General features: G+C 30.9%; 2 protein-coding genes and 1 pseudogene across 2 annotated transcripts; all 3 read left to right on the plus strand.

The window, feature by feature from the left end:
• Positions 1–574, plus strand: LOC123919847. Its single transcript, XM_045971860.1, has one exon. The coding sequence runs from the start codon at positions 180–182 to the stop codon at positions 522–524; it is 345 nt and encodes a 114-aa protein (XP_045827816.1). The 5' UTR covers positions 1–179; the 3' UTR covers positions 525–574.
• A 6569-nt stretch (positions 575–7143) lies between these two features.
• Positions 7144–12221, plus strand: LOC123919848 (histone H3-like centromeric protein HTR12). Its single transcript, XM_045971861.1, has 5 exons — positions 7144–7339; positions 7436–7557; positions 8766–8840; positions 11040–11115; positions 11907–12221. The coding sequence occupies exons 1-5, from the start codon at positions 7291–7293 to the stop codon at positions 11960–11962; spliced, it is 378 nt and encodes a 125-aa protein (XP_045827817.1). The 5' UTR covers positions 7144–7290; the 3' UTR covers positions 11963–12221.
• Positions 12222–14338: 2117 nt separating this feature from the next.
• LOC123920799 lies at positions 14339–15290 on the plus strand (annotated as a pseudogene).
• Positions 15291–18804: the final 3514 nt, after the last annotated feature.

Raw genomic sequence — 18804 nt, forward strand, 5'->3', positions numbered from 1 at the left:
AACAGCTAAAAAAAATGATCTTCAAATATATGCATTTCCTTTTGTATTATATATCACTTCCAAAACACAATATGCCAAACCCACCAAAATATAGATGTCAATTCTTCCCCTCCTCTCCACTCTACTCCACTGCCTCCCAATTTCTTCCCAAAGATTGAAACTTTACTCACAACTTTCAAATGGGTAGGCAAGATAATGATCCAACCATGGTGAACTCTTCCATTGCTCTTCTTCAAGAAAGGTTTAGACAATTGGAGAAAGTGAAAGAAAGGAGAGAAGGTAAACAACTTCTTACATTGTTGTCATTAGAGAGCAACACCTTAGCATCACAACAAAGGTTGGTAGTTCCAAATAATAAGCAAACTCATCATGATTCTCTTTCTCTTGGACTAAACTTGACAAGCAAGCAAGGTGATATGAACACCATGAAATCAAACACATCTTTGAGTTCATGGTCACATGGTGGATCATCAACATCAAGAAATTTTGATACCTCTGAAGTAGATACTTCACTTCATCTGTAAATTAATTAATCACTTATATATTTATTTATGCTTGTATTTTGATTCCACAATCTCCACTATTTTATAGTATGTATGTGTTTGTGTATATGTGCATATTAATAGTGTCCTATATGTTCTTAATCATTTTGTAGCATTAATTATTTTTCCTTGAAAGCATGTGAATGATAATTGATAAATGCAAAATAATTGGCAAATGAACAAATATATAAACAAGACTAAAATTATGAATTATTAACAGCAAATAGTTTTGAAATAGGGTAAATTGTATAATATATGGACAAAGGTCCACAGTGGAACATGTCGATAAAAATGTTCAAAATATCAACAATGATAAATATCGCCTATTTGATTTAGAGGTTTTTTTGAACAATATTTGATTTAGAGGTTGATGATCTACATAATTTTTATAATTAAAAAATTACTTTTTTTTTTTACTAATAAAAAATTATTTAAATGGAGTACTAATTTGATTAAAATAACAAAAAAAAATATATGCATTTAATATTGAACCATTATCGATTAGATCACCGTCTAAGCCTGACAAAATATGAGGATCGTGAGTTTTTATTTCAAAAAGTATCGTCGACAATTATTAGAATTTTTAATAATTTTTTATATTGATCTACGGTGGACCATCCGAATATTCGGGAGGTCCATATTAACACTTGCCTTAGACGTTTTTTTTTTTCTAAGTGAATCCCATGCAAAATAAAAAATAAAAAATTGAGGGCCTAAAGGCTACTTTTGGTTCTGCATCGAGAAAAAATATTTGTGTGTGTGAAATCTTAGATGTGCTTAGTGTTTATCCCTCCAGACCATAATAAATATTAAAAAAAAAAATAACAAGTTCTTTTTCAACATACTAGCATAATATTATAACCAAAGACATGAGGACTGAATACATTTTTTTTTTTCAACTCGAGACGACATTTGTGCATTCATTCATGAGCTTAATTTGACGACATGTTGACATGTTCCTTAGCTCCTAACTCCTAAGTATCTTCTATTTTACAATGAAATAAAATATGAGTTTCTTTATTCCGAATTGCTTACGATAACCTTGTGTCTAAGATTCCTTTAAAAACAAAATGAAATAAAATTAAAAGAACTTTGCATGCATTTTCATTCATTTCATGCATCTCACTCTCGAGATGACATAGCTTTACTGGCGTTCAAGAATAAAGCAGATCAAACAACAAACTTTACTACCCACTCGATGAGTACTACTAGAGATTTTTTGTACTAATTTTATAAAAGTACAATATGAATTGACTTTATATATAGAGTTAAAAAAAAACAAATAATATCTTTTAAATAACTAACTAATCTTAAATTCTAGACAAATTCTAAATATTCTTACCAGAACATATTATTTTAAATTCTTATATCATAACACTAATACGAAACCTTGATTCATCACTATCTTCTCCCCCTTTTCTTGGTAGGTGTTGTGAATTTGGATTGAATCACACCAATAATCTTGATGTGTGGAGCAAATCGAATAAGCAATCAAAACGTGGAAATAGCAATAATAATTACGAACAAAAGATAAGCAATAAAACTGTAAAGAACACGAAGCAATTGTTTACCCAATTCAGTCAAAACTGACCTCAATCTTTTCATGTTGACATGTTCCTTCAGTCAAAACTGACCCACTATCAATGAAAAGCTTGATTACAACGAGATTCAATACAAAAGAGTTGCAAGAATTAGACTTCAACCCTAATTCTACCATTTTCCCTAATGTCTTCCCGTGACCAAGAGATTTCAATGATAAGTGATTACAAGATGAAAGAATCAACACCCAAAACCTAGATATGAACAAAGAGTAACCCTCTTAACCCTAGCCGCCGTTTTGGTGAAAGAAACCCTCAAAACTTGATGTCAAAAAACAGAAAACGTGACCCTTTAAATACCCTGCAGCAAACTGCTTTGAGCCTAATGAAACTATGTACTTTATTTCCATTTTTGTGACCAAAGTATAAATCTCGCCCTCAGGAAAAAGAACGGTGGTGGTAAAGTGCGAGAGCAAGAGGCTCTAACATCAGGAAGGCAAAGAAGGGCCCATAGTAGTTACATAAGAGTAGCAGTGGAATTAAACTAGTGGTATAAAAAACGACATTAGTTAATCTATAAAAAATAGAAGTGTTTCGGAGAAAGATGTTAGCCCACTGAGTAATGTTCGGTCCGGTGGTATGTTGTATGTAAACTTTTGATTTCTTAATTCAATCGTTCAGTCTAGCATAATATCGACTTGATTATAAAAATTTACTTTTCTCAATTCGAATGTTCACTCTCACATAATAAGATTAACAATCAATTAGGAATCAACTCATATGTATATCCTTAAAAATTTTGATTTTTTTTTTTCAATTAGTACATTATAGAAATCTCTTTTGAAAAGGGTTAATTTTGATTTTTTCTCCCACAACCATTTTTAGTACATTATAGAAATCTCTCTTGAAAAAGGTTAATTTCTTATAAATAAATGTTATATTTTTGGTGCTTAAAAATTCATATTTAATTCATCATTTGTTAAAAAATTCTAAATTTGTATGGGACAAATTCTTATGATATTATGAATATGAAGAGCACATATGGGTTGCTTAAAATCAGGGACTAAAAGTTGTGATGTCACATAGTTTGGGGAACCAAAACATATTGAAATTTTTTTATAGTGACTAAAAACAAAATTTGAGGTATTTTTATATAAAAATAATTGACAACGAGATGTTTATATAACTAAAAATTATAAAACTCATACACCACAAATTTGAGTTGTCAAAAAATATATTAATACTTCATCAAAAATAATAATATTAATACTTGATAATTATAATAAAAAAAAAACAAGATACATATTTGTCATTAATAGTGATTAAACTTTATCAACGATGTCTAACATATTTTCTTAAAATCATGTCAAATCCTCTTTACTGTACTTTGAAAATTTATAACGATCTTTAATTTATTTTTGACTTAAATGCAATTTTAGTCTCCTTATTAACGAGATTCTCACAACTCTCTCGTGCATTTTCAATAAAAATTATCTATGTGACGTTTAATTAGAGCTTCGCTAATACTATATATATTTTTTTGTAGAAACTCTAATATTAGATTTTTGTTGTAGAAGCTCTAATATTATATATTAATATTTTAATGTTATTGCTTAAGTGTCGTTATTAGAGTTTCTCTATTTTTTTTATAGAAACTCTAATATTATATTTCTTTTAGAAACTCTAATATTTTAATATTATTATTTAGAAAATTGTGACTTTTTTTTTTTATACAGAGAAAAATGTGACCTAAGAACCCTATCTCCAATGAAAATATTGTGAACGTAAATTTCAACAATCTAACGCTTCATTCTCAAGTAGTCAGATTATCTGTGACTTAAGAAACATAAGTTTTATGAAATAACAATATCGACTGTGACTAAAAAATTTAAATTTTCTAAATGCAAGTAATTTTATTCATTGTTGAGTACATATATTACTATGCGACATTCAACACGATGTCATATTTTTATAGTAATTTATATTAAATTGAATTTACATTTTTTGACTAAAAAATAAAATTTACCTTTTTTTTAAGGAAAAAATAAAATTTACCTTTTTTTTTTGCGTGTGGTAGTAGCGCTACGAAGTAACCGTTTGACCCATCGAGAGAGATCACGATAGATAAGAGGGAAGAAGGGAGCAAGGTGGTCATCTCGACCATGGGGAAGGGTTCACGTGCACGGCGGTCGTGGACGGAGCAGACCACTTTCTTCTTCTTCTCCTCCGATATTGTTTTTTCTTTATAATGTTTTTTTTATTATCTTTTAATTATATTACAATTAAAAAATAATATTATAAAAACTTTAAATAGGTCCTTTAGAAAAAACTTTAAATAGAGGTGTTTTTTTTAACAGGACTTTAAATAGAGGTGTTGAATAAAAAGAAGAAAGAAAATAGTTTTTTTATGAAAATTTTTATTAGTTATAACTTGTGTCGCATATGATAATTATTTTGATTTTTTTATCAGTGATAATTTATCTCGTATATGATAGTTCAAATTTTTGTCGTTATAACTTATCCCGTAAAAAATAGTTTTTTTTTTTTAAAGTTTTATTAGTTAGAACTTGTCTCGCATATGATAATTTTTTGAAATTTTTATCAGTAATAGTTTATCTCGTATATATGTGATAGTTAAAATTTATGTCAGTTAGAATTGCCCCATATATCATAGTTAGTTTGAAATTTATATTAGTTAGAACTTATCACGTATAAAATAGTTTTTTTATGAAATTTTAATTAGTTATAACTTGTGTCACATATGATAATTATTTTGAATTTTTGATCCGTGATAATTTATCTCGTATACGATAATTCAAATTTATGACGGTTATAACTTACCCCTTAAAAAGTTTTTTTTTTTTTTAAAGTTTTATTAGTTAGAACTTGTCTCACATATGATAATTTTTTAAAATTTTTATCAGTGATAGTTTATCTCGTATAAGATAGTTAATTTTTTTTTTGTTGATTATGATAGTTAAAATTTATGTCAGTTATAACTTATCCCGTGTAAAATAGTCTTTTTGAAAATTTTATTAGTTAGAATTTATCTCGCATATGATATTTTTTTTGAAATTTTTAATGGTTACATTCTCATCATCCATAATTATTTTAATGGCTCGAAACTTCAAAATGAATACGTTTTTTTAAAAAAGAAAACTTTTGAGTTCACCATAAGTCATGTCTTGACTATGAAACATAATTTTTGTATGTGAACAATGTATTGCCATAAGAAACCATTTAAGATGCATAATTTATGGTAGTAACCACAACTTATTCAAAAAATCCCGTCTACGGATAATTATTTTAAAATTTTGATCAGTGATAATTTATTCGATATATGATAGTTAAAATTTATACATCGTAATTTATCCCGTGTAAAATAGTTTTTTTAAATTTTTTATTATTTATAACTTGTCTCATATATGATAATTATTTTGAATTTTTTTATTAATGATATTTTGTCTCATATACGATAGTTAAAATATTTGTTTAGAGACATTCAATTGAATAGAATTTTGAATAAGTAAAGAGAGGGAAAAAAATTGAATTTGAAATTTGGTGTCATACATTGGAAACCGAAATTGGAAGAAGTTAAAATAGTCAAAACCAGTGATGTCACATGTCATATGGTTCATTTGCAACTCGAAGTGTCATTTTCATGTGGTTGACTTAGATGGCTTGGTCCAATCTCAATGATACATTTCCTTTTCACTCACAAAAATGTCATATGGCTTAGATGACTTGGTTAGTTTTGTACATTTAGTTTAGTTACCAAATTTTTGGACACTAATTGCCCTTACTTTGAACACATGGCAGTATCTTAAATAAGAACAATTGAGAGTTTTTCAGAATAATCAACTTTCTTATATAGATTAGATTCATTTTAAATAATATAAAGTATTAGTAATATTATTGATAAATAAATTAATCATCGATATTATTTGTTTACATGCATAGAGAAAATCATGAATGATTGAAATATTTTTGTTGTCAGGTAATCAAGTGACTAAAAAAATCCACCTTAAAGGTGAATAAGTGAAGTGTCTCAGGTTCGAACGAGCTCCTATACATATAGTATGATGTGCTTACCAACTGAGCTAAACTCATCGTTCCAAATTGCAATTTTTTATTCTCCTATTTTATTGACTACTTACTTTAGATTTGTCACATCCAAACTCTTACTATGACCAAACTACCCTTTTGAAATGACCGATATACTTCTGAGCAGTGTTTTAAAAACCGGACCGGTCATCGAACCGGCGAGGGTATTGGGTCACTGGTTCATTGGTCGAACCACTAGGTCACTGGTCGAACCGCATGATAAACCGGATTAAACCGAATTAAACCGGTGGAATGAACCGGTCTCTATAATAAAACTACATAGTTATTAAACCGCTCGAATCGGATAATTCGGTCTTTAAAAAAAACATAAAAAATATGAAATTTTGAAAATTTCATAAAAAGAATGCCATAAATTCTATAAAACAAGACATATTAACAATACCCTTGATTTCTTTTTAGTAGAAAAAAAATCTTTTATTAACAAACTCACCATAACATAAGACACATTTTTTTTAAGCAGCAAAAATCTTTTATTAACAAACTGACCATAACATAAGACATATCTTTTTTTTGTGTGGACATAAGTTAGACACAGGCAGGCGCCGAACGCGCCCTGTCTGGCCCGCTAGTACTATATATATAGAGAATACATGAACTTTGGTGTGAACTTTTCATAATACTAACAATACCCTTAATTTTTTAGTAGAAAAAAAAAATATTAACAAACTCACCTAAACTTAAGTCACATACAAATAAATTAATATTGTTTAGATATTTTTTTTACAACATTGTTTATAGCTTTTAAAAGGTCACAAATGTATCTTATAAAAAAAAAAGCACAAATGCATCTTATAAAAAAAAAAGGACACAAATATATTGTAAAAAAAAAAAGCAATAAAAATAATATAAAAAAGACCATATAAATAGTTTGAAATTGGGCCATAAAAGAAGCCCATAAAAATAAAAATAATAAGAGTCCAAAATAACACCATATATGACATTCTTTCTTGTACGAAAACCCTAGATACTCGGTTCTGAGTAAAAATAAGTCTTGTTTGGTTGGTTGCATAATATTACAAAATCCAAAAATTCGCGGTTCCAAAAATTACTTCTCCAACTTCACTCACTCACTGCTCCAAAAATCAATGGCGAGAATTAAGCAGAAACCTCGTCCCAGTCCCAGTACACGCACTCGTATGTTCCAATTTCAAAACCCTCGTTTCTCAAATTCACACTTAATTTTTCTATTTTGTTTAATCTATAATTTGTTCTGTTTCAATGTTGTTTCAGCAAATGAGGCTCAGGGAAAGAATAAAAGACGGTTTAAGCCTGGAACAGTAGCACTTCGTGAGATTCGTAAATTTCAAAAAACTGTTAATTTACTTATACCTTGTGCTCCGTTTGTAAGATGTGTAAGTTCTTTTCATTCTATATATTTTTATAAATTGTAGTAACTTTTATATAAGTAATAAATCAAAATTGGATTTGTGTTTTTAATATGCTGTTAATTTGGTTTTAGTAACTAGCTGTGAAACACAAACACCAGACACGTCACTTAGAATTTGGGTGTGTTCGATCTGCTAAAAAATAAGGAATTGAGAGTAAGACAACTCTAGTTGTATTGTGTTTGATCTCCTAACTATTAGCATTGACATTTTCAGAAACTACATGTGTCAATATTAGGTACTAAAACATGTCAGACTTTGACACGTGTAATGTATGTGAGACATGGGATATTGGAGATGCTTTCAATTTGAAGTGTTGGTGCTACATAGCTACTAAGTCTAAACATTGATATTTTTCTAGTTTATATGAACAAACTTAGGAAAAAAAGGAAATACTTTGTTTTGGGGAGTGTTTGCATTTTTGTTGTCACAGTTTGGTTGTTATTTTGTTTGTTTTTCACAGGAAATTTTTGGGTGAACTTTATCAATTTTTATGTGGTTTGATTGATGAGCATGCTTTATATGGAATTAGTGGCTTGCTATTAATTAAGATATGATTTGATAAGAAAAGTCGAAAGGAGTTGCAATGACTGCGAGTCTTTTTAATAATAAATTGCGAAATTAGTTGAAATCAATTTCTGCATCTTAATTTCAGTTTGGGTGTTTTTTGTCATCTAATATCTCTATAACCAGATATGATGAGAACTTTTCTCTCAAGTTAGAGTTAGTTACTTAGGGTTTAGTTCGGATAAACTTCTCCATAATCACTTTTGTAAAAAAGAATTACTGAAAGAATCTTATGATAATTATGAGTTTTTTAAACAATTCCTCTTTTTATATAGTCGAAATTAGCCTGTGTATCTTACTTTGTTTAGAAGGTCTCTCATTTAACTTCTCTATAAAAATCAAGATTATACTGCCATTTTTGAAAGTGAAGAAGATGCACTTATTTTAATTGAAAAGCCCCCATAAGTTATAACTTAGAAGATAATTAAACCTGGTCCTTATACCTGTTGAGAAGCTTCAGTAATCCAGAAGATAATTCAAACTGGACCCTATGATTTGTTGGCATGATATCATGTCACATATTTGGCTGAATGAATTGGATCTTATGGGCAGTTTGTTCTCAGTTCTCACTGTTGTTGCAATGCCTTTTCTTTTACTTGTGCCTGCAGGTCAGACAGATTACAAACCAATTTTCAACCCAGGTCACGCGCTGGACGGCTGAAGCCTTACAAGCACTTCAGGAGGTATGTAACTTATTTCATACTCATTTGAGTATTAACTAGAGGGTGTGCAAGATGTAACTTACCTCATTTGTCTTGCAAATGTATTCTTTAAGGAAAAGATTATTTGAATTCAATCATTTCCTGGTTTAGATATTAAATTTTTTTATACTTAGAATATTTCCATTCATTTTATTCTAATCCCCTACAATTTTGAATATTTATTTTAGTGCATTCTTATATGGTTATGTGATCAGTTAAAGAATGCTGGAATATTACCAAGTCTGCTTTCATACTATCCATTGATTATCAATGATTGAGATTTAGAGACTATATGTCCGAGCATAAGAATGCTCTCATTTCAGAGTCTCAACAAAATAAAGTTAATATTAAGTAACATGATTCCCCCCCTTAATAAGCATTTGATCAGACATCCAAGTGAAACAAAGAGTTGGTTTGAAGGCTCAATTATATTTTTAATATGCATTACATGCATTACAATACTATTTAAAGTATGACGAATCCAGCAGTTATATTTCAGGCATACATGGCATGTCTGTTTTTGGTTTTAGGGGAAAACTAAAGGAAGTGGAGTAAAATTGTGGGGTTTAAACCTTCCAATTTCCTTGCATGTCCCATAACTTTTCCAGCGAAGTTGTCGAAAGGGGACTTAATTAAATAATAAAAGATGAAAAACTGATTTGAGAATGTAGAGTTGTTTTAAAACATTTAAGAATGGGAACTTTATTATTGCTGTTTCTGTCACCGGTAGGTACCCCTGAACAATAGCTGGATTGGTTAAGACAGTTATAGTTAGTTGATGTTCAGTCATGGCAGTTTCATGATTGTAATATATGTTATGTTATAACCTTAACCTACCTTGTATGCGAAAAGAGCATCTTACAGTTTGAGAGTAAGAGTAAATGAGTAATACAACACTTGTAAGTTGTAACCAAATTTTCTCCAAGAAGGAATTCTCCAACCGTTCAACCATTTTCCTTTGTTTCTTTTCCTCATGGCATCAGAGCTTCTTCCTCTATTGATTTTTGTCTTTCCTATGAAAAAATTTAGCCATGGATACTTCACATCCTATTGTCATGCACCCAAATGAGAATCTTGTTACCACTCTCACTGTAGATGCCAGTTGTATGAGATGAAAGTGATATCAGTCATCGGTATCCTAACAAACAATGGTCATTTGGACCAATGGCCTGTAAATCTCCAACGAAATATCTAGTTGTTTGTAACCCTATAGCTCTCATAGCTTCTGGATGAGAGGGGGGGGGGGGGGGGGCATGCTTGACTCTTCTACAGAGCTAGTAATTTAGCCTTAATGAACTTTTTCAACATTCCTGCTGCACAGCTTCTTTATATGCATGTGGAAATGATTAAACTTTAAAAGAGTTGGTTGTTAGATGTAGAAAAATGTGTGATATGAGTGGGAATTGGGTGTATGATTTCTGAATATGGTTAAGTTTTTGAAATGATCAGGGAGCAATGATGGTATGCTAAATATGAAGGCCTCTTGACTCTTTGAGTGTCTTGTCAGAGGATATTGGTATTTGGGGATTGTGGGAGTACATTATTATTGCTCATGTCTGTAGTATGTGGGTTAGTGGTAGTGAGAGTATCTTCTAGTGCAAGTACAGGAGCTGAGATGACATTTTAGGGGAGATATCAAAGATGAGAGACGTGATATGGATGGCTGACAGGCAATATAGTCAAAATTGTGATCTTATGACAATATTGCTTAATTTAGTGTTTATGTATCAGCACTTTTTCAATAGCGTGGGATTGACAATATTGCTTGTAAGATTGGTGGGATCAGCAAGTACTTTGGTGGGATATCTAGAATTTGACTACTTAATTTTAGTGTTTATGTATCAGCACTTTTTCAAAACTGTGTTTTGTATTTTGCATATTCAAAGTTGTTAAGTTCTTGTTAATATTCTAGCTAAGTGGTGACTTATGAATTGTGTATCTTATGGATTTTGAATTTAAGTTTAATATAATTGTTTGTAGTGAGTGTATAAGTGAAGGGCATAGTAAGAATTTAATCAATAACATTAATTGTAATTGTAATTCTTAACTTGTGTGCTATTATCTTAAATAGCCCTTAGAAAGGAAAAGATGGAGTATTTTTTTCACCTGTTTTAATATTACATTTCGTATGGAACATGATCCTTCTCTGGTTTTTTTGTTTGTTTGTTGAAAACCCTGTAGGCAGCTGAGGACTATCTGGTTCGTATGTTTGAATGTGGAATGCTCTGTGCACTTCACGCAAGGCGTGTTACGCTTAGTAAGTTGATTTAATTTATTTTTTTTGTTGGTCAAGTGGCTAATGGCTAGAAATTCACCTCTTGGGGTGAATAAGTGGGAGATCCCGGGTTCGAACCCCGGCTCTGCACATAAAATGCATAAAATGCAATATCCCTACCAAATGAGCTATGCTCACGGGTGCAAATTTCTTTTCATCAATCACATTATTCACGATTTATCATGTAGAAAATATACTTCTTTTTATTTTGATGAATGAATCTTTATCTTGGTTACATTCATACATATGATGAACTCTTCTGTAACTAATATTAATTAGATTCAAACAATATTCTACAGTCAGTAATCTTTATACTAGAGAAAGAGGAAAATTGCAGGAGTGTAGTTGCTGGGAACATCACACATTGTTTTAAGCCTAGCGCTTGATATGTCAATTTTTAAAGAATGTCACTAATGGCTGTACCATGCAAAGGGTACTTGCAACAGTTGCAAAATGCAAAAAAGAAAGTGATAAATGTTCATTGTGAACTCTCTGCGTCTTGCGACCTCTGGTCATGTAAAGGGTTGCAGTCGCAGATAACATTAACAGGAATAATCAAGTCATTCTTAAGCAGGGATATTTTTATGCTGTCTTCTGGTTGATAAATAAAGTTTTTGATGAGCTGAAGACGCAAAAAGAGATTTATGTATCTAGACGAAAATAATGGATAGAATACAAAACGGAACTTTGTTTATCTAATATAGTGGGTATTTTCCTTAGACCATTATGAATTTTTTTTTAACTAACCTCTGTTATTTGATTTTTTGCCGCAGTGAAAAAGGATATTGAGTTGACACGTAGGCTTACCGGAATAGGAAGGCCTTTGTGAGAGCACAGACCGACAGTGAAAAACATTGTTGCTATATATAAACTTGACATTCTTCGAAGAAGCCATTGCTACTTGTATACCTGAATTTGAAATTTAAATTAGGTACTAGGCTAACTCGCATATTGTCGATAGTAATGTTTGTAGGTGAAAAATCTTTTGTAGATGAACCATCATTGTAGATAAATGGTTTACTACCGAGTCTGACTGAGAATTGATGAGTAACTTGCAATTTAAATTGTAGCCATTGTATTATTTCAAAGATTATTGTCGTTCATATATTTACTTCATGTGGTAGAAGGAATTCATGTAGTTTAAGTGCTTGTTTGTTTACTATTCTGAAAATACATTCTTTCAAGTTTGTCTTCTGTATCTTTTCTTACTATCACAATTGTTACTATATGATCTTTTATCTCATTGTTAGTAATGTAATATATGAACATAAGTTTTAGTAAATTTTTTTTTTTAAGCAAAATTGGAAATGTAGAAGTGATAAAATAATTTGATGATATCCTAACAGAGACGGAACACCATCAAACCAACCACCAACAACAACACCCCAAAGATAACATTGATAAGAAATAAAGAAAACAAAAAAGATGGGGGGCTACACCAAACCCATCAAAGAAGATCAACAAAAACGAAAATTAGGGAGACCGGCTCTATTACGGAAAAAGTCATCCCTAATGCAATTTGGCAAAAAATCCCACCAAATAATCCCATTACAATGAAAACTCATATTAGCTAACTTATCAGCACAATTGTTACCTTCTCTATCTATATATATAAATCCTAGTTGTGGAAAACCCTAATCTATAAATCCTAGATTGTTACCTTCTTTATTCAATGGATTAATCTTAATCAACAATTAAAATAATAAATGAATACCTCATCTATTAAATTCTAATTATAATTATGTTTGACTGTAATTTGGAATAACCATGAGTTGATCTGTTCTCATATGTAATTAAAATAATAGCATGATTTTTTTTTCTTTTGAGATTGAATATATCATAGTAGAGGTGTTAGTAGCAACATATATAAAAAAATCTGATGTCACGTTTTAGGATATCGGCCTCCCAAAGAAAAATTTGATTTTTTTTCCATCCACTATTTAAGTAGAAAACGAAATGAAAGTGTTAGCTACTTGAGTAATGAACGGAGTGAATGTGTTTGCTATTTAAGTAGCATACGAATCCAAGATATATAAAAAATCCCACCACCTTCCTTTCATTCCATCGGTTTTTAAAAAAGGGTCTTGCTAACGAGTGCCCCCGGGGCACTCTTTAAGCATTCCATTTAAAGAAATTTTTTATTCAAAAAGTTAAACACTACAATTTCCAATGCGTTGACTTTACGCATTCCGATAAAAATTCTATAAAAAGCTTACTATTTAAGGGCTTAAAGAGTGCCCCGGGGGCACTATTTAGCATTTGCCTTTAAAAAATCATAACTTTTCTAAAAAGATTCCCAACTCTAAAAAAACTCTTGTAATATCTACTCTTAATATATATATATATATATATATATATATATATATATATATATATATATATATATATATATATATATATATGATATTCTGATTAACATAAAACTTACATTACATAACAAACAGTTTTTATTTAATGTCAAATTTAAATATTAAAAGAAAATCAATTAATACATTCAACGGGTTTATATTGAAAATGCACGAGAAAGTTCCGTGAAAATTTCATAATGTATATTATATTATATAGTATAGAGAACATATCCAGGAAATAGAAATCTAGAAACATGTTATGTTATTGCAAAATTATCTTTTCTCTCAACCAATTACCATGCCTTTACAAAAAGAATTCCTTAGCTCCTAACTCCTAAGTATCTTCCATTTTACAATGAAATAAAATATGAGTTTCTTTATTCCGAATTGCTTACGATAACCTTGTGTCTAAGATTCCTTTAAAAACAAAATGAAATAAAATTAAAAAAAATATATATATATATCTTTTAAATAACTAACTAATCTTAAATTCTAGACAAATTCTAAATATTCTTACCAGAACATATTATTTTAAATTCTTATATCATAACACTAATACGAAACCTTGATTCATCACTGTCTTCTCCCCCTTTTCTTGGTACGTTTTGATTTCGACTTGTTTCTGTGATCCGTATTTAGTTAAGAAATAAAATTCTACTTTTTTCTTTATTCATCAATTCTCGGATTCCCACATAAAATAATACCACTAATTGTCTAATTCAGAGTTCGACCAGAAAGACTAAAAAATTGTTCACAAAAAATCGAACTGAGTTCTGGGAGCTCATTAATCCTTTGAACCCAATTACTTGTTGGTTACCGCTGCACACTCTTCGTTGTTGGAGATTGAGAAATTGTTGATGACTACAACAAATGTTGAGGTTAGCAATCATATACCCGATGATATTGTTTTCTCCATTCTCTCCAAACTTCATCTCAAATCCTTGAAGCGGTTTGGATGCGTATGCAAATCGTGGTCCCTCTTATTTGACGACAATTGTTTCATGACTATGTTCCGGAACAATCTCTTAACAACAGATCATCCTTATTATGACTATACATCTGTCCTTATACAAACGAGAGGTGGTGGTGGCTTGCATTCTCTTTCTGGTGACAACATTGTCGAATTAGATTGGCCGAATCCATTTCCATGTCCAATTCAAGAGGAGGATAACCATCCCCCATCATCTGAAGAAGAAGAAGAAGAAGATGATGATGAAGAGTCGGAGGGTAACCACCCACGACCAGTTAGACGTTTTTCAATTGTGGGCTCGGTTAGTATTAATGGCACTCTTTGTCTGCACAATCGGTATAGTAAAGGCGAACTTTTATTGTGGAATCCAACTACAAACGAATTCAAGTTCATTCCTTCCAGTCCTTTTCTATCTGCACCTTATTACTTTGTTTGGCCCGATAGCAGCCAGTTACACGTTGGTTATGACCGTGTTAAAGATGACTATAAGGTGATTTGGGAAATACTTGCTCGTCCGAACCTTGAATTGCCATACCTTGAATTTTGGGAGATATATAGTCTAAATAGTAACACTTGAAGTACAATTGATGCCGATGTTCCCCGTTCTTATGACGGTGTAGATGTGTACACGTATGGAGTGTGCCATTGGTGGGGTAAAAGAGAAAAGCATTCATATTTGGTGTCATTTGACTTTAGCAATGAATCTTTCATTACAACACTCATACCCTCGTACGTGGATGATAGTGATGTGGTCTCGAAATGCTTGGTGCTACTAAATGGGTCTATTGCTGTACTCTTAAATAATTCAAGGACATCTATGATTTACATATCAATTTTAGGTGAGCTTGGTATAAAGGATTCATGGACTAAACTCTTCATTATTGGACCCTTACCTTGCCTCTGGATTCCAATTGGCGCGGTTCCGAAGAACAAATTATTGTTCGAAACAAAAGACGATCGATTAGCCTTGTTTGATTTAAGTAACAAGACTATTGAGGAAATTGGTGTTCTAGCAAACTTAAGTAAAACAGTACTCCATAAAGAAAGCAATCTTCCAATTGGAGGAATAAATAATTGATTTATTTCTTCTGTTTTCTCTCACGAGTTATGCTTGCTAAGATTTTACCAAATTAAGAAACCATTTGATAATATGAATTGTGCTTTATTGTTTTTATTTTGAAAGTTTACTCTTTTTTCATCTGCAAACTGATCAGGTTTCTATTTCAATTGTATGAATGCTCTTTTACTGATATTTTAGAAGCTGGATAGTCTACTTTAAATATCTGATAGTTTCACCATGCTGTCCATTTTGTGTTGTCAACCTGTATCTTGGCACTATTTAATCAAAAGTTAATTAGAATGCAATATTCATATTACTAACTAGAAATTTTGACGAGTGATTTGAAAAACAGTTAAAAGTAGGAAATAAGTGGAAACACACACTTCTGCAAATTGCAAAATAATATGGATAGAGTGTTGCACAAGTATTAGACCTGATTAGAAATGTGATCATATTAGAATGATTGATCCTAGATACCATTTGTTTAATCTAAGCTTCTCTGAAACCATTAAATGTTATCTTTAGCTCTGATGCACGCAGTTTATAATTATATCGGTAATGCCAAAACATGTTTCAGTTTCTTCTTTATACAGGTAATGACAAAACCAAAAGGCAATCCTTTGACAGAACAGTTTCTTATGTGGTATTGCCAATGGCTATAATAAAAGAAAGCAGTTTTAAACTTATGACATCTTCTTGACACAATATCAATATTCCATTAAACATGTTAGAGCTTGATTCTATGCAACAAAATGTCAATAATATGAAACTCATTTTACACTATTAAATCCTAATGTAATATCTCTATAATTTCACTTAAAGCTTGAAGTTTTAAAAGCCAAATAGTTTTGGTGTAACTCTTAGTATAAAACTATTTGAACTATACCTATGTTTGGATAATCCTTCAAATTCTGTAACCTTGATGGGACTTCTGGTACTTTCTCTTTTATGACATGACTTATTGGTTGTATCAATTACTGTCGGTTCTCTTTTTCCTCTTCAAAACACTAGTCTCCCAACATATGATTGTGCCTAGTACTACTACTAATATTCATGTCGAACACTGTTAAAATGATGTCAAGTTAATAGTCATAATAGAATTGATGCTTAATATCTGCACTGAATATTTTATGGTGAAAGTCAAATGTGAATACATGTAGGTGTTTCACTTACCAAATAAATAAAGAAGACACTTACCGGAGGTTCAGAACCGACGTGTTCCGAAGCGAAAATGGGCGTCTCCCCCAACTGGTTTTGGCAAACTGATTATTGATGCAGGATGTGGGTTGGATGGTTTAGTAAGTTGGGGTCTAGTCATCCGAAACCATAGAGAAGTGATTTTGGCAGCTTGCAATAAGACAGATTTTGTGGCAATGCCTGTGGTTGCTGAAACATTAGGACTGAGATGGGATCTTCAAACTATTATGGATCTTAATTTAAGCTAGTATTGATCCCCTTTATCTTAGATTGTAAAGATTTGCTTGTTAATTTAGTTGTAATAAGGCTGCACATCAGCTTGCTCAAGTAGCTAAAACTGTTGGCTCCCTTTTCTCTGTTGTAATCTTCTCTTAATACAAGTAGGTTTGAACTTCAAAAAAAAAAGTAGACAAGAATGTTAGGATTTCTCTTGCAAATTCATACGTTCAGGTTCAATGCATCACATGGCCACCTTCAACTCTCCCTCCAAAAATGGCAGCATCCATGCCATGATTCTTCCAAAACTCTTAATAAAAGCATACTTGTTCCAAAATATCTGAAACTGTTCAATTTGTCTGGATGACTATTTTCAAAATATAAAATTTTCATATTTTTTTATAATAGATAATTAAAAATATTAGTGATCAAAGTTGTGCATTAGCATGTGCGCAGTGATCTAAAACGACACTTAAAAATGAACGGATAGAGTATTAGTCAAAGCATAAATGGCGGTTGTTGTTATTTTAGAGGTGCTTCCATGACTATTGTGAATTTGTGTAAACTAGAAAATATACATGGACAATTTTATATCTCTATAAAAGTAAAATTTGACCCCTCCAAAAGAATGCAGCCAGCCAGCCACCATAATTAATGGATTAAACAGTGCCCCGGGCACTTGTTAAGCATACTTAAAAAGGAAATAAAAAATAAAATTTATATTGAAAAGACAATTTTTTGTACTTTTGAGGCATTAAATGCACGCATTTCGAGACAAAATTTCTATTTTAACATGCTTAACCAGTGCCCGGGGGCACTGTTTAGCATTTTTCTAAATATATTTATAGTCCTTATATTTTGCTTTATGTTTAAAAATGGCGTGAAAATACCCTATAATTTGTTGAGAAATGTATAATGGTATGCCTGACCATTTCACGAAACATTGAACAGTTTATTTGCAGAAAAAACAGTCAAATCTCTGGCTTTCTCGAAGCCACTAGATTTAATCTATTGGTGAAGAATTTGAGTAGTATGCATGCATGAAGTCTTAGGTTCAATCCTAAAAAAAAAAAAAACTCTGGCTTTCTCTCTTCTTCACCTGGCCATCTCTAATTTCAAAACTAACCCAACTAACCAGGAAAGCAAACTTACTCATGAATGTTAATCAAAATCAATCCACTTACATGCGAGATATTTGATTGTTTCCTTGAATGGTTTGCCCATTTTTCTCATGTTTTTTAGAATTTTTTTTTTTTTTGGAATAAAGTATCTAAAAATAAAATCAGTGCTTTGTAGCAATACTTGAAATGGAGTAAACGGACTACAGAAGTGAGGTAGTATAGAGGTGGCGATGGTGGTGGTCCGGATAATGACTAGTTATGGTTGGTTGTGAAGTTTTGGCACAAGAGAAGTATGATTTATGGCTGTATTGTTCTGTGATCCTTGTGGTTTTTATTTTTTATTTTTTTATTTTTTTGGTCAGGTAGCCTAGTGGCTTGAAATTCCACCTTTAAAGATGGATAAGTGGAGTGTCCAGGGTTCGAACCCTGGCTCCTGCATATAAAATGCTGATGTCCCAACCAATTGAGCTAAGCTCATGGGGACTGGTTTTTATTTAATTATATATTTGAAAATATTCGACAAATCAAACATTTCATATATAATATTTTAATATACATACAATAATTCAATTCAATTCAACTCAATTTTCATTTTTTCTGTTTACCATAAATTGATAATAGTAGATATATAGATTGTAGCTAGTTACATTACATGAATTAACAACACAATAATATTTGAACGAAGATTAATACAATTCTGAAATCAAACACATAATATATATATATATATATATATATATATATATATATATATAATAC

Source organism: Trifolium pratense, linkage group LG4, assembly GCF_020283565.1.
Source record: "Trifolium pratense cultivar HEN17-A07 linkage group LG4, ARS_RC_1.1, whole genome shotgun sequence".
Taxonomy (NCBI): domain Eukaryota; kingdom Viridiplantae; phylum Streptophyta; class Magnoliopsida; order Fabales; family Fabaceae; genus Trifolium; species Trifolium pratense.

Coding starts and splice junctions, on each gene's coding strand:
- LOC123919847 (XM_045971860.1), top strand. CDS start 180: ATGGGTAGGCAAGATAATGATCCAACCATGGTGAACTCTTCCATTGCT.
- LOC123919848 (XM_045971861.1), top strand. CDS start 7,291: ATGGCGAGAATTAAGCAGAAACCTCGTCCCAGTCCCAGTACACGCACT. Junction 7,558..8,765: donor GTGCTCCGTTTGTAAGATGT/GTAAGTTCTTTT, acceptor TTGTGCCTGCAG/GTCAGACAGATTACAAACCA. Junction 8,841..11,039: donor CCTTACAAGCACTTCAGGAG/GTATGTAACTTA, acceptor AAAACCCTGTAG/GCAGCTGAGGACTATCTGGT.